Source organism: Bombus impatiens, unplaced genomic scaffold (genome assembly GCF_000188095.3).
Source record: "Bombus impatiens unplaced genomic scaffold, BIMP_2.2 scf_1274, whole genome shotgun sequence".
In the NCBI taxonomy this organism is placed as follows: Eukaryota; Metazoa; Arthropoda; class Insecta; order Hymenoptera; family Apidae; genus Bombus; species Bombus impatiens.
Window position 1 is genome coordinate 211,832 of NT_177693.1, and position 16,203 is coordinate 228,034.

General features: G+C 32.8%; 1 protein-coding gene across 10 annotated transcripts in view; it reads right to left on the reverse strand.

Annotated features, from left to right (window-relative positions):
* Nucleotides 1-16,203, reverse strand: part of LOC100743522 (MAP kinase-activating death domain protein) — a 40,003-nt gene that overhangs the window by 4,461 nt on the left and 19,339 nt on the right. For 6 of the 10 annotated variants that reach the window (XM_033323762.1, XM_012391899.3, XM_012391902.3 and 3 more), the window contains 11 exons: nucleotides 16,000-16,158; nucleotides 15,702-15,893; nucleotides 15,537-15,612; nucleotides 15,173-15,315; nucleotides 13,645-13,785; nucleotides 11,909-12,053; nucleotides 11,626-11,755; nucleotides 11,318-11,534; nucleotides 10,506-10,778; nucleotides 8,905-9,084; nucleotides 5,216-5,224 (listed from right to left, as the gene is read on the reverse strand). In XM_033323762.1, the coding sequence (XP_033179653.1) occupies nucleotides 5,216-5,224; nucleotides 8,905-9,084; nucleotides 10,506-10,778; nucleotides 11,318-11,534; nucleotides 11,626-11,755; nucleotides 11,909-12,053; nucleotides 13,645-13,785; nucleotides 15,173-15,315; nucleotides 15,537-15,612; nucleotides 15,702-15,893; nucleotides 16,000-16,158 (1,665 nt within the window). Of the gene's footprint in view, nucleotides 1-1,224; nucleotides 1,351-5,215; nucleotides 5,225-8,904; nucleotides 9,085-10,505; nucleotides 10,779-11,317; nucleotides 11,535-11,625; nucleotides 11,756-11,908; nucleotides 12,054-13,644; nucleotides 13,786-15,172; nucleotides 15,316-15,536; nucleotides 15,613-15,701; nucleotides 15,894-15,999; nucleotides 16,159-16,203 lie in introns of those variants that run through there. The other 4 variants (XM_033323761.1, XM_033323767.1, XM_024371240.2 and 1 more) reach the window with 3 other exon arrangements.

Consider the following 16,203-nt stretch of genomic DNA (forward strand, 5'->3'; position numbering starts at 1 on the left):
ATCATATCGGCTAATATGCATCACAGTGCATCTTTTTAAGCAGGTCTTTTCGGGCAAAGAAATTTCTCTCCAATCTTTATTTTGCATTTTAGTTTCGGGAAAATTTTTGGAGGATACCGCTTCGTTTTATCTTTGACGAAAATGTCTAATTATAGTCTATTCTATTTCTAAAAAAATGTCCGAAATTATTATACCTTATTTCCCTTCCAAGGAAATTTCCAATGATTTTTCTTTCTTACTTTGGGAAGAAAATTAGAGGAATTTGAAAAATGTATAATAGCATTCTATTTTAATTTCCAAAGATATTTTATCCTACTCTTCCAAAAATTTTCATTCTACTGGACTCTGAATTATACTTTTCTTCTTTTCATTTCATTTATTTCTTTTTATCCTGTTACAATTTTTAGGAATTTCCGATTTTCTTTGTTGTATCGTATTAACTATTCGATTTACAGAGATATTTCTTCCCCAACGGTACCAAACTTCATTGTTCCATCCATCAACAATGAAACTTGGCACTGTCTTAATCTGAATCTTTCTTTATTCCTTTTATCTCAATTCCGTACATCATTAAACACACATCAAAGAGAAAAGTTTACGGTACAAGTAAACTGTTCAAGTACGCTCTTTTAAAACAATGGTTCTCGTTAGCTCCTTTCTGTCACCGAACTTTTCTCCGAACATAAGTGTCTCGATAAGTCTACTTGTGTGACTGGTTTCAAATGAACCATCTTTGGAACTCATGCACGTTCAGGTATACTCGAATCAAAATTTTTCTATAAAATCGTTCAATTTTTTATTCGTATTTAGATAGAAAGAAATACTATCCTTGTAACTCGTTTTAAATTTCTAGAAAGATTTTCTTTCATATTTGCTCAGCAATAAATTCTCCAAAGTAAGACGTCGACACAGATTTCTTTCACGTACCAAATATTCTAACGAGTACTATACTTTCGATAATGTGTATTCTACGCATTTTAGTTTCTTGAAATTTCCCATAAACTCGCAATGATTCACGATCTATCGATCATTTTAGAAAACACATATTAATTCAATTACTCGTCATTATACTATATCAATTTAAAAGTTTCTCGTTCTTTTCAAAAACGTTCTCCTCTTCTCCGAAACGTATTTCTTACGGAACTCTTTCTGATTCGTGTATAACAAAAACGATCGTATCGACTAGCATGCAGGGATTAACTAGCACGATAAAGCTGCACACACCATGCATCATTTTCTCCGCTAATTAAAAGCCAAGTCATCCATTTAGCGGCTCGAGTTCGATAAAGGAAGCGGGCCTGAAAAAGCTGGATAATCGCGAGTATTGGCCGCGGCTGGTCGCATTTCCTACTGCAACAAGGCGCACAAAAGAAGCGAGATTACATTGGGTGAACAGTGAAAAAACGGTTCAAAACTTTGAAGCAGAAATATCACAGAGAGCAGCGTCTAATTAATCGTACAGCGAATTTTTAATATTTTTTGTAAAAAATATTTCTTTTTTTCTTTTAAGAAGTTCAGCGGCAGGCAGGCAACTCTGGAGATGGCCTAAACTTATCAAAAAATGTATAAATGTCATCGAGATTGCTCGGCGTCGATAAATCTGCTATATATGTGCAATTGGTATTGGTATATCTAAAATGCACGAGATATTGGGATTTGGCCCGGTTGATTCTTCCTTTTTCTTTTTTTTTTATTTTTGGGTTCTTTTTTTGTTCAATGATGCACAGTTAGGATGCGATCGATCAATAGATCGATCGGTCAGAGTGATCGCGAGTGATGGTGTTTAGAAGGGTAGTTTTATTGTGTCTGAGATCCACAGGATCGAAACATCGTGTACAGCGGTAGCATGCTGTAGAACAGTGCTTTTCAAACTTATTATATCGTTATATAATTTCTTCGGTATAAGCGTCGACTAAAGTCAATAATAAATACATATACGCAATCACTGTTATACTCGCGACGGTTATGTACAATGTATTAATACAAAATATATTCCATACAATGGACAAGCGTTGTACTGGAGAACCCAGTTTTCAAAAATTCTATAATTTGGTAGAAAATAGAGAAAACGGAACATCTGTCATGTTTGACGATGTTAATAACTTCGAATTTTTATTATAATCATGTTTTAATGACCTCTGTATTTTTATTGTATTCTAAGAATATTATTTAGTGTATTTTGTGGTAAGGAGTTTATTATATTCGGAAGAATATCAAAGAAGTCTGTAGATTACAAAAATAATCGAATAAGTTTTGCTTACAAAGTTGAATATTCTGTATTTTATCTCTGTTGATTTAAAATATTTTTGAAAAATTATCGAGTAGATTGGCACATCTGACTTGCGGATTAATGGAAAAGCTTTACTCGTTTTGATTTTTTGTTTATATAGGGTGTTAAGAAATTGAGAGATAAATTGATTACTAGTGTTATCGAAGTTTAAAGAACACTGTTATAGATGTATGTATGTAATGATGTGTGTATGTGTATGGAGGTCGAAGAAGGTGTTGTGTCGGGCTATTTTCGAGTTGCTTTTCTCACGAATTGTGATAATTTCATTCATCAAATCAGACATCACTATATAGCACGATACCATTGCTCTACTACATAACTGGCAACGTGAGAGTGGTTTTAATAGATGGTTCTGCAAAAGCGGGCGACTTTTTTCTATCGTACATATATCGAGAACTACTCATTCATGCAGTGCATTCAAATTTCCCTAGAGACGTACATAAACATTCATCTCTATTATTCGTCCCTAACGAAAAGTAGCCTTTCGATTAAAAAGGAAAACAAATGATGATACGTAATTTCAACGATAACTGTCCTGTTGATAATGTTTTATGTTATTCCCTTTCTTTCTTTTCTCTGTTAATAGTTGTGTCTGTCACCCGGTTTTGCGCGAAAATTAAAAAATCCATGAAAAATAAATTTTTTGGCGCTACGAGTATTACTACATGATTTTGTTACTATAATAGTTCAACATATGCTTCTACGGCCGTACTCCGAAATCTTTTTATTACTTGTTTAGAATGTGTTTTCATAGGTGGGTACGAAATGAATTTTTGAAATCGAGTTGCGATTTTTCACTTTCGATTATACAACGATTATTTTATAATTAATGATTTACTTCTGATACTTTATCATTTCTTTGCTTTGTTATTTACTACACACCCTATTTATTTATTCATTTTGTGAATTATATAATTTGAATATTCGTCTACATAATATTTGCAAATATAAATATTTACTGCTGTCAATTATAATTATCGCAGCAATAACTGTATCAAATGTAATAAACTAAAAATACTTCTGCAAATATCTGGAACAGTTTAAAGTGCAATAAGTTCCTCATTCATTATCAGTTTCTTCGGAGGCGTGAAAAATATCATACGACTTTAATTTACGAGAATTAAATAAATAAATTAATAAATTAAGGAAATACGCATATCCGTATAGAATGTAGATAATGTTTAATTACCACAGATTGACCTTGAGGTTGACGCAACACGATTTCAAAAGCACTTCACGGATCCCCTTCTCAGAACCTAATTATCATTATTATGCTCCAACTACGCGTTTATTGAATTAATACACCGCCACGATCGTTTCCCTCTTCTTCTTCTGATTTATCTTCGCCAATTCCAGTAGCAAGGTCCTCTTACACAATGATTTACTAATTAAGAGTATTAATGGATTGACAAATGGCTAGTCTTATTAGATATTGGAGTTTTGTCATACAAGCAGATCCTTTTCAATTTTATAACTTTATGATCTTGCAATTTTCCAATTTATTTGTAATTTATAAAATTTCGTTTTGCAATTCTGTTTGGTTTATCGTTAAACTTCTTACTGTTATGCAAGAGAATTTATTAATAATGTTAATTTGTATCATTTCATTACTAATAATTAGTTAAATGAAATATACCAGAAATCGTATAAATTCGTTCCTCTTGTCTATACTTCGGTAAATTTCAATATACACGATGTACCACAATTTATGGCAAAAGTGGGATACTGAATATTCTATGATTCAATTTTAATCAAAATTTCAGAATAACATTTTATCATACGAAGCTTCCGAAAAATATTATTGTCAAAATCAATGGAGACATATCACATAATTACTTTGTTACTAAAAATTATTAATATCATGTGCATTCCTTTCATTCAAGACAATATTATCACACTATATACAAAAACTATTATAACTGTTGTATATAAAAAGAGATATGCAATTAACAATGTATATTGCCGAATTAATTTTGAAATAATATAGAAAAGGTGAAGCTTTATAAGAAAAATTTATTTTATCATTTAGATCTATTTTGAATCATAGTAACGTCGGTACCACATTTGTACCACAATTTTCAATTCATTCTGAATGCATTTACATGAATGCAAAACATACTGGCGCATAGAGAACAAATACTGGATGGCTTTAATATACGGAGTGTCCCATGACATATGGGACAAGACGTAGAAGGCTATATGGTGAAAAATAATATACATAATATGTATGTATATATATATAGTTGCATTGAGTGCACCAAAACATTGCTCTACAGGTTGCACTAAACACTACTCACAAATAATATTCTCATCTAAGGACAATCTGGTTGGACTCAAATATTGAAATGCAGCAGACACTGTTCTGCATAATTCTGTATATTGTATACATTTATATAGATATATAAATTATGAAACTTATATAAATATATAAACACATATCGTATACATATGTATGCTTTATAGATAATATATATCATATAGGGAACATATAAATATATAAGTATGTATATATATGTACTTTCTATGTGTAATATATATACATACATAGATGTGTGTATGTCACAGCTAACACCGATCGATGGGAGGAAAACAGTAAGGTAGACAGAGCAAATCAGTTAAATTTAAATGCATTGGTTAAGAGTGTAGTAATAGTAATAGTAGTAGTAGTAGTATAGTAAGTAGTAGTAGTAGTAGTATAGTAAGTAGTAGTAGTAGTAGTAGTAGTAGTAGTAGTAGTAGTAGTAGTAGTACTAGTAGTAGTAGGTAGGTAGTAGTAAGTAGTAGATAATAGTATATATGGTTAATAATAATAATACGGCTAAAAGTAATGGTGAGATAAAGAAGCATTTCCGGAACACGGCCAACACTGATTATAATTAATATACTGAGTTCATATAACAAACAGTGATTTAATTTGATTAGTACCTCGAAATCCTGTGTATGCCCAGCCCAGGGGCAATGTCGACGGACAGGACAAGAAAACAGAAAACAGAAAAACAGAAAATTAAATTTCTGCCAACAATCAATTAATTATAATAGAGTCCACTCAATTAGAATATTAAAAAAGTTGATTATTATCTCAGGGCTCAGTTGTATACGATGATAATACAGCTATGAGATTATTACCTAATACGTCATGGCCAATTTTAAAAAAAATCAGCGGTGATTGTTCATTGTTCAAGGACCATCTCAAAAGTTCCCCAAGCTGAGGAAAGTCTATCGATGATCATTCACATATTTCATGTGTACTAATTTCCGAAATATCATTATCGAGATGCGATCATTGACGAACGTTTCATCATATTTGCGTTACACTTTCCTCCTTTGCAATTAAATTCTTTTAATATGTCGTAAACAATCGTTATAATTATTTTTTTCTTTATTATAATTGATTATCCATTAACTCTTTGTTGTTTTTATTAATTTATTCGTTCTTCTTTTTCCTTTCCCGTTTATTGCGAATAGACTTTCCTCACGTATGACCACGACAAATAATGATAGAAACAAAAACAAATCGTTAGACTTAATAGAGAAAAATATAATGGCATCCAACATTCAATACAAATTATGATAGATGTATATATATATAAGAATAGTATATATATATATAATCAAAGACAAGTTTCTATAGATTTTTTAACCCTTATCACCTATATGAATGTATACGTATGATAAATGTATATATAATATGATTATAATACAGATAAAAGAGAGACTGCAGCTGCACATCGAGCTCCATGCAAGAAAACACTGATTAACGCTTGAACGAAAATATTACCCAACAAAATGACCGATAATTTATATATACGTGTAAATATGTTGTATATATATCAAAGTACCCCTGTCAGTATGTAAAATACAATTACCACATAGTAAATGTTAAATACCCAAGTGTATATATAAATATATATAGAAATAAACAGATATAATGTATAATAAATATCAATATAATATTCAGTGAGATAGATAGAATATCATGATAACCAGAGTGTCAGGGGCTGCTCGTCCTGTGTGAAGAATTATTTTCTTTGCTTTTTTACGATTTTCTTTTTTAATAGCGTGTATGAGTATGTTATCGTATGAATATATGATTAATTAGTAGGTTTTTGTTATTTTTAACCCTTTGTACTCCACTGGTGTCGATATAGCGATATTCATAATGGGAACGTTGGTTCTTAAATTACTCTCACCGATAAAATATGGAAAAGGGAAGAGATATTATACTTCCTTTCGAAATTTATGATTTCGGATAATTTTACTGTAAAAATGTTCAGTTTGCTATGTTTTATGATTATATTAGGCAAAATTTCGGAGTGCAAAGGGTCAACGCATTGCCGACCACGTGAATTATGCTTGACTATAATATAGTCACTATATGATGGTTATCACGCGATACTATCTTCGAATTCACATGTTAACAATTATGAGATTCACAACAAAGGTAGATCTTGTCAAATCTTTCGACTTTTTAAATAATCTACCATCGTAATCATTAGAAATGGGATTCAATAAATGATGGAGCCAATACTATAAAATATGATCTAACATAAATGAAATACAACAGATCTAACAGAAGTAATACATGTACTTAATGCTTATGATTTGTTATAGGATGAAAAATCTTTTAATGTATTCAAACAATCTTTGTCAAAATTATATTTCACCAGAATAGCCTTTATGTCCTTGTTTTATGTCTTTAAACGATTTATGCCAAGAATATTGATATTTCTAATATTCCATTGTTTGCTCTTTTAATCTGTCTTTCTAATAATTCATAATTTAGTTGAAGATGTAATTATTTTGCGATACCTTGAGTAATACTATAATTACGTGTGAATATCACGTTTAAAATAATTGAGATCTATTGGACCAATGAAAAACAATGAAAAATTAAATTCTATCGTGCCAATAAAAAGTCAAAGTTCGTAATATATCTTCTTGCTCATCTCGAGAAATATAAATGTTGACAAGATTACCTTTTTTCATGAATCCTACCGATTCATCTATTAACTTAACTTTATTATTAACTTTATTATTTATCATGTCGTTAAACGAAATGAGAGATTTCCTCGATTGGTCGGCAATGTGTCAATAATATCTGGATTAATTGAACTAAATCAACATCTTGATCTTCCCTCTGCTCTTCCATCATCGCATCGGTCCCATTCGTCCCCCTCGTGTGCATGTGTCTCGTATGTGTGACATTTGTCTCGTGTTTCGAACTATAGCAGCCTGAAAAAAGATTCTAATTTCCCCTTTCATATAATTACATATTACAATACAATGTAAGTATTATTCTCGTTCCTGCGACGAGGAAGGATTCGTGAGAGAAAAAGTTTCTGAATCGAAAGGGAGATTTCTCTTTAGGCGGTCAGAGCTTCGTGTGATCCTATTTTGATCGTCGTACACCTCACAAACTCATACATAAGAGTCGGTAAAGATATAATAATACGTACAGATACAAAATTAAGCAGATCGTGGTGGCTAGCAATGGGAGATAATATTGAGTGGTCCTTGCATCAATGCAATAAAACGGAAGAAAGGAACGAAAAAGTAATACACAGAGAGAAGATTCAATAATATCGGAAAAGTATAAAGAATAAAAGGGGCTTAAGGGGTGGTTCTGGGATGGAGCTTCTGTGGTTTGCTCCCCTAACATTCGCCTCGATTCAATTCTTTCATTTTCTGAAGGAACTAATCTCTTTGACTACCGATTCTTTTTCGACATTAATTGAGAAGCTTTTTGAAAAAAGGGTCTATAACATAATACATAGGTGACGATTTTATTTTTAGATAAGACATAAATTTCATGTTGTAAAAATGTTTGAAATGTTCGAATATTAATACAAGTTATTGTAGGTGGGTTTTAATCCTTGGAAATTTAAGTATGACATGAAATTTATTTTTAATGAAAATAAAGTTATTCGTAAGAATATGGGAGATTCTCTAGATAAAAAGGTCATTTTATTGAAGAAATCGTTAGTCCAAACGACGAGTTAAGAAATCTTATAATCAATATATTGATTGAAACACGTTAAAAACATTACCAAAAATTCGAACTAGACCCACTATTTTACCTTACGAACCCGGACTTTTCTAGAAAGCTCCCCAATTCTACCTTCGCTCAATAGAACGAAATTTCTCTTTTACTAATTCTACGAAATTGAATCGAGGCAATTTAACAAACTAACCCCCGTAACAAATTCTCAGACTGCATATGTATTTTTCGGTCGCTGAAATAAATACATGATTATACTTTGTGTTGGAACATATTATAGTCGAGACAGTAACATTGCCAAAAAAAAACATGACATCGTATATAGTCAAAAAACAGTAGTGGATATAAGTAAAAAAGTTCGCTATAGATAATAAAGGGACGGATATAATATAGTAGTATAATATACCCAATAGAATGGTGGAAAACTTTGGATGCGTTTTCAACATTACATGAACAATTGGACAATGTATAAAGAAAAGATAGATAGATAGAGATAGAGATAGGAAAACAGGTGTTTGCAACAACCGGTTAAAAGTTCGAAGATTCCATTCTTCTTGCAGTTTCGGTTTGAAACGAATGAACACGCTTGGTGCACGCTTTTGGGTGCGAATCATACCTTGCTATTCGCGAAGAGGAGACCCACGCCCTCCATGCAAACCTGAAGAAGCCCACCCTCGCCGGTGCGCATGTCCTGAACTGGAAACTCGCCGCCGAGTTCGATATCCAAGTTCATTCCACGGCCGCGGGCTGCTGCCTTTTCCATTGCATCCTTTATGCAGTAGTATAGGTCCTTGCACTAAAAATTGATTGTTTCATTAATTTATTTATCTAGAACTCAATTTTTTCACTTTCTTTTGCACATTTAGCGAATTTTTCTGAAAAATTTTGTTTTCTAAGTGATTAAAGGTTAGATACAGAGAGGAAAATGTAACTTTCTTTTATTATTTTCCTTTATTACTACTATTATGAATATTTACTATATCATGGATTTAATTAATTGAGTGGTTAGTTTCATAATGTAATCGAAAGGTGTATGAGACAAACCACTTCGAATTTTTGAATATACTAATATATCTAATATACGTAATATATCTTCTGGATATATTACTTGTATCATAACGATAGATGGATTTGTAAAGCTTAATTACATATACATCCTAGTTAACAATCAGGCCTGTACACATCCATGATATAATTTCCATGCTTCTGCGACAATAAAGTGACCATGAAAGATGATTAAGATCGTTATTTGAGTAGCTATCTTCTCAGGTATCTGTGATACCAGAAAGTATCCTAATATTTATGAACAGAAATGCATAAGCAATATGAATCGCTTGTTAGTTACAAGAGTGACCACGCGTTAAATCCATTACACGCTTTATTTTGTTGTTTATTGGAGACAAATGGGGTCTGTAAAGGTCATCGTTAACAAAAGAGACCTATAACGAAGTATTAAACTATTAAAGGGTCCTCGATTTAGAAGGAATTAGCTATGGATCAATTACAAAATGAGTTTGGTCACACAGTGAATGAACACTTATTTAACAATCCTCAATTTGTAGGAAACATTATAAATGATTTAATTATAGAATAATGATATTAATATACATAGGAATAAAATATTTATATTTATATATGGAATCAAAATTTTCTATTATATAGCGATATAAGAATATTTATTTCTACATAGTAAACATGTTTGATCCTACGAATTTTATTTTATTTTTGTATTATTGTATGTATATGTAGCGACACAGGAATCAAAGGACGACGCGAGTCGAGAGCGACTCATGCTGTTGTTTTGCCTCAGGACATTGACTCTGCCTTGACGCAGAAATGTAACGATAAACAAACTCCGGGCAAAACAGTGTTGCCGCTACATGCAACCCTCGAACGAAGACGAATTCAAATTTTCACACAGTACACACGGTACGGAGTATCTAACAGTATTTAGAGTATCTCCGAGTATCTTACGAGTCTTTATCGAATTAACGAGTATTTACCCCCCGCGATTTTATTTTGCTATTTATAATTTGCACTAACGACTCACGTATAAGGCTGTACATTAATTTATTATTTTAAATATATTCGACGGTTTCAACAACGAGCAATCTCGTCCTTTAAACCTCACGTACTAACTATCCTCTACATATATTCTGTAAATTAAAAAATGCATTGAAATTTTTCTTTGAATTTGTAACATTGTACACTGCGTACCTTTTTAGTATAATACTTATGCAGCTGAGTTTGCCCGCCATTTCGCTGCCAAAGGCACAATACTTTGTTCTTCGGACTGTAAGTCATATTCACCAAACGCTCATACCACCATCGCTCCACGATCACGCCGTTCACAGATCTCAGGACAAGTCCATCGTGGCGTACCTCGAGAAATCGTAGATCACCTTCTGCATCGATTCCAGCGTGCACGGTGAAAGATTGACGATGCATTTGTCTGGATGTCAGAGGCTTCAAATCTATATCGTTCCCATACTGAAACGTGAAACACCATTTAGCTGGAATTTTCTTACGCTTCGGGAAATTTATAGAATTTTTTCACATTGTACATTTTTCGAATTCTTCGACATCAGGATTTAATCTCGCAGAATTTTATTTAAAGCTTTGTAGGTTACTCTTCGATATTCTTAGAATTTGATCTAAAACTCTTTCAAGTTCTTTACTACCGTAAGAGATTTTCAGCTGTTTAATGTCCTTGAAAATGTTTCAAGATTTTAATGATTTTTTCGAATGTTTCAGTACCTTAGAAAAATTTTAGAATTTTCCAGTACTCTAAGAAGTCCTCGAGTTTGTTTATTACTTTAAGAAAATTCTTTTTCTTTTGCCAGTGATTTAAAAAATTCTCAGCGTTTTGCAATACTTCAAAAAATCTTTAGAACATTCTAATATCCTATGAAATCTTTGAAATTTTGTCCATCGTTCTAGGCAATATTTCAAATTCTTTGGTATTCTAGAGAATTTTTAGAATTTCTAATAATTTACTATACAACTAGGAAAATGCATATTCTACTTACGAGATTGTGTATTTGGTCGAGAAGTTGATTGAGCTCCTGACTGTAGATCAGACCAATATGACTCTTTCCCAATAGCCTCCTTACTTTCCGTTTCACTTCGTCCTTATTCACGTTCAGCATCACTAAAATCGCCGTCAAATTGTGCAATAGGGTGCACAGTAGTCTATCCTCGTCATGCTCCAGTCGTTTCTTTTCGCTCTCGCTCAAATTCTTATACCTGAATGTGAACCCAAAATGAAACGTTTATATTTTGCTGGAAAACGTTCCATCCGAAATCTTTATCTATCATCTTTATTGCAGGAGCTAACCTTTCCATCATTTCTCTAGGACCTTGATCCATGCCGATCATGTCTCTTTCTTGAGACACTGCGTCCAAAAAGGCATCCTCCCAAAATTGCATCTGGTCCCAAAGCGACGATCTTTCTTTACCCAGTAAACCTGTATAGTCAATTTTATTAAAGAGAATACAGCAAACAATATTGATAGATTGAGGGTAAACTTTGCAATAAGAGATATCTAAATAGAGATTCATATTTACCTATTTATTTAATACTTATTTATCTAATACTGACAGGTTTAGTGATACCGTACCTTCGAACAAATAAGTTCTTGCAGCTTCTGGACTAGGAGCAGCCATGGTTGGTACCAAGCTTCCTCCATGGTACCGGAAACCGGTGCTCAAGGAAGACTTGCTCGACCAAACACTTCCCGTTCGTTGCTTCGGTTGTCTTGAAAACTGAAATCATGATGTAATGTAAGAATTTCTAAACGGTTTCTCCAAAGCTTATTATTCGTTGTTTGTCAAATCGATAAAGGCTGTCGACCTTTGTCTAGAGTTTTCCCAAATAGGTAAGCTTGATTATTCCTATCTACGATTAAAGGGAAGCTTCAAAGGATCATACAATAGAAAACTACGCGAATTTTAATATCTCGGTGCAATGACACTACTGTAACAAGGAGTATTTTCAAGCGATGAAGTGTTATACATGTTAATCTTGTATTTTACTTAAATGGCCGCTTAATTTGACGCACAACGAATTAGACATTCTTTAAGAATTATTTTTAGGAAAACTGTAAAATTTTTTGTATATTCAGTAAGATATTTTTATACTACAAGACAATTTTTGTCAGGTACGTACAAAGTGTATAAATAAAGAAACATAGATTCAATTTGTTGACACACACACAACTCAATTTGTTAACATTCTTCTTATATAAAGTATATATACATAATTAATTCCCTTTAGTAGAAAAGGTAATTAATTTAGAATATTAATTTAATAGAAAGAGTAGAAAGTAGTAGAATACTTCTTCGCCAAAAAATTTTCAAAGAATGCCTAATTTTCATCAAACACAACTTTCTTAACTATAGAAAGCTAATCGTGTGTTTCATCGTGTACTAACAGCAATTACAAAAGCTTCATCTTTTCATTAGTGCAAACGCTAATCTAGTGATTGTAGATGCAGAACATGCTGTTCACTACCGTTCTCTTTAGCTAATCTTAACTTTATCTTCTTTTCAAATGATTCATTGTAATTCAATGTTTCGCAAACTTTGACAAAATGCAAGTATTGCACAAGCTCTGCGTTCTTTTTCCATCGACTCTCAACTAGAATTATGTACGAACTCTATATATTAAACTATAAAACTTTCTTAGCTACATATTTTACATACAGAGTGTGACACAAATTAATTGCCACGATGTTTGAACTCGTTCCGATAATTTAGCAAAGAAATATTTCAAACCAAAGTTCATTGATATTAAATGAAACATTTTATGGATACACAAAAAAGAGTATCTTTGACTCGTAAAAAGAAACCGAAGTTATGTTACGTTGATCTTTGTTTTATCTAAGAATATTCGTTTTGTCTAGACAATATTCTTCTGGAGGAAAGATCATCGAGAATGACCATTTCTCAAAAATTAATTATTATTTTCTTAAAACTAACTAAACGTTTCTTTAAAGTAACTAACAACACAACAATTTGGCCAATCAATGATTTTATGTAATGTAGACTGTGAATAAAGAGAAAATGAGATTTTAGTCGCAGCGTTGAATTGTATTTAGATTAAAATCAATAAATTTTCATTTGAAGTACTCTTTTTATTATACTATCAAAACTGGCTCAAATATTATCATGGTGATTAATTGATGCCACACCTTATATGTACACTACATGTAATATAGAGGCTTGTTGTTGCATAAGTTCATAGGTCGTTCATCTGGATAAACCTGGTTTAGTTTTGCTAACAACTATTTTAAAATATTCTATGTTAATTAGCATATTAAAAAAAAAAGAAAAGACTAATTAGTGATCAATTTACATTGCCTTGTTCGACCTCGCTATCAGAGACAGTGCTTCGGAAAGACGCCTGGTGCGCTTGCCGAAAAGCAGGATTAGTGATTATGCTACCTCCGTCTGTGGATAAAGCTTCGCTGCTTCCTGTTCCACCTCCCCGCCCACTCTAAAAACACATGACGCCTCTATATAGCACACTTACTACTTGCAACTTTTTTTTTCTTTCTCTTATCTTAATTTCTGTTTTATTTATTATTAACAATTGCGAATCAATTTAAAAGATTTATGGACTTTTCAATCTCGCAAGAATTCCGAATATTAAATTTGTATATTAACTGTTGGAGGAAAAATATAGTATTTTATTACTGTTTATGCGAAATGTTAGGTGTATAAAGAATTTTCATAAGTTTTATTTGGTCTGATATTCATGTATTATATAGTTCTGAATTATTTCCTGTAGTGCGCTGTGTTCCTCTAAGCTCGTGGATTAATATTACTGATCACTATTCTTGGGCAATACTTATCGTTTGACAATATTACGTATAACAATCTCTCATGCAATTACGTGTACCTGTGTATTTAACGGAAACAACACCCATTTGTCCATCGTAGGGAGATAATACATAGGAAGTTTTAATTTTGTAGCGGCACGCGAGCAGGACAAATACAAATCCTGTTGTTGTTTTGTTTCGGAGTATCATGACCATTAGATCACAGGTATTGCAAGGAGTAATGAACTCCGAGCAAAACAATGTTGCCGCTACGTTCAACCGGCAAACGCAGTCGAGTTCAAACTTTCCGACTGTCCCCCGACCAGTATAAATAAACAAACGAAATGACGAGCGAGAAAGTTCAGCGATCGCAGCATAAGCGTACAGACGTATCAGACGTATACACGGAGTTTCTTGAGATAGCGCGTATTTATTTCGTAAGACTTACTATACCTGGACTTGTGCCTTGTGTCAAATCAATTTTATAGAGAATATATATCTTTAATAAATTGCTGGCAAACAGTTAGTCTGTTATTCGTGATATCCGAAAAGATCAATCCTCTACAATTTCAACAACTGTTTCGTCGTTATTTAATCCTACAGAGCCTTTCGTTCACCTACGCTTTCAAACGTTTAATAATTTTGTGTCCTATGCCGTTTCAAATATGTATGAATTCTTTAAAGCCATCAATGCGTTTAACTTATAAATAAATTTAATACATTTGATTGATCTACGATCTTCTAAAATTCTTAATCAGGAGAAAAGGTATCATAGAAAATAGAAACATTTTCCGTGAAATCAAATATCTTCTTTGTACACCTTTCTATATGGCTTGCAATAAAAAAGAAGAAAAAATATATGAAAAATCTAGAATATAAAATATTATACATGAAAGCGTACAAGGGAAACGAAACATTCTGTAAGAATAGTTTTGGTAAGCTTTATAGTTGTCGGGCTGTACACGTGAAATGTAAACAGAAAGTGAGACCATGTAGAGAAAAACACCTTTGCTACCTTCGTATGCCACGAGGTAACGTTCTGACGGAACTCGTTGCTTTTACCTCAGAGTCGAAGGACGTTAGCCTGCTGAGGAACTTTCCCTTTTTCGTGAACACATCGAAGAACGTGTCCGTCGTCGATTGGCTCCCTTCGTTGGCCGGTGGTGCGTGGCCGTGTGACATATCCAAATGAAGTTGAGACGTATCTTCAATCAAAGGATATTTATAGTGTTAGAATCAACTCAGACTTGGAATATTAATAAACTGTAATTTATAATGTAACATGGGATACATTAAAATTCACGTCGTTCTATATTTTTCTATTTGAAAAGATCCTAACGACGATTAAGTGAATCACTAATATATTTTAATTAGAATTTCTAAAATTTCAAGTCTTTTGAGTTCAATTTATCGTGTTCTATTTTACCTGACTTCGAAAATTCGGGCTGTACAGGAGACTGTGGAGACTTCAAATTTTCCCTGCTGCCAAATGGGCTAGATGCCTGGAGGAGTCGCAAAGAATTAGAAAGAATTGAATCATAAGATCGATAACACAAAGCAAGATAGATAATTTATAACGAGTGGTACATACTTGAGACATTAGTGAACTATCGAAACCACCCTCTGAAAGATCCTTACTCCAATAATGAGTGTGTGCAATCTCCAACAGCTGGAAGACTGACGCCATTCCACCTAAACCGAAGTTATTGTAAGTGTGTCCAAGACCGTGAGCCACTGCTTGAAGGCACTTTAGCATTCCCTTGTAAACTGGTTTCGAGATACACTGTTGATAGAAAGCGGAACGAAGAGAAGTTCATGAATGTTGAAATTGACATTATGACCATATATATATATATACATCATGAAGGTTTTGTACAAATTACACTCACCACATCGTCGATATGATCGTCAGGACTAATCTTCTTATGAAGACCCTTATTCAGTTTCGTCACCACCAGATCTCGATAGCTCTCATCCTCCATTAGTTTCTTCAGCCTATTCAGTTTTAGCCAACCAACGCCTTCGCCGGCTATCACCTGATTCACCACCTGATATGAATTCATAAAATGTCTCTCTTATAATTGAATCCTAAT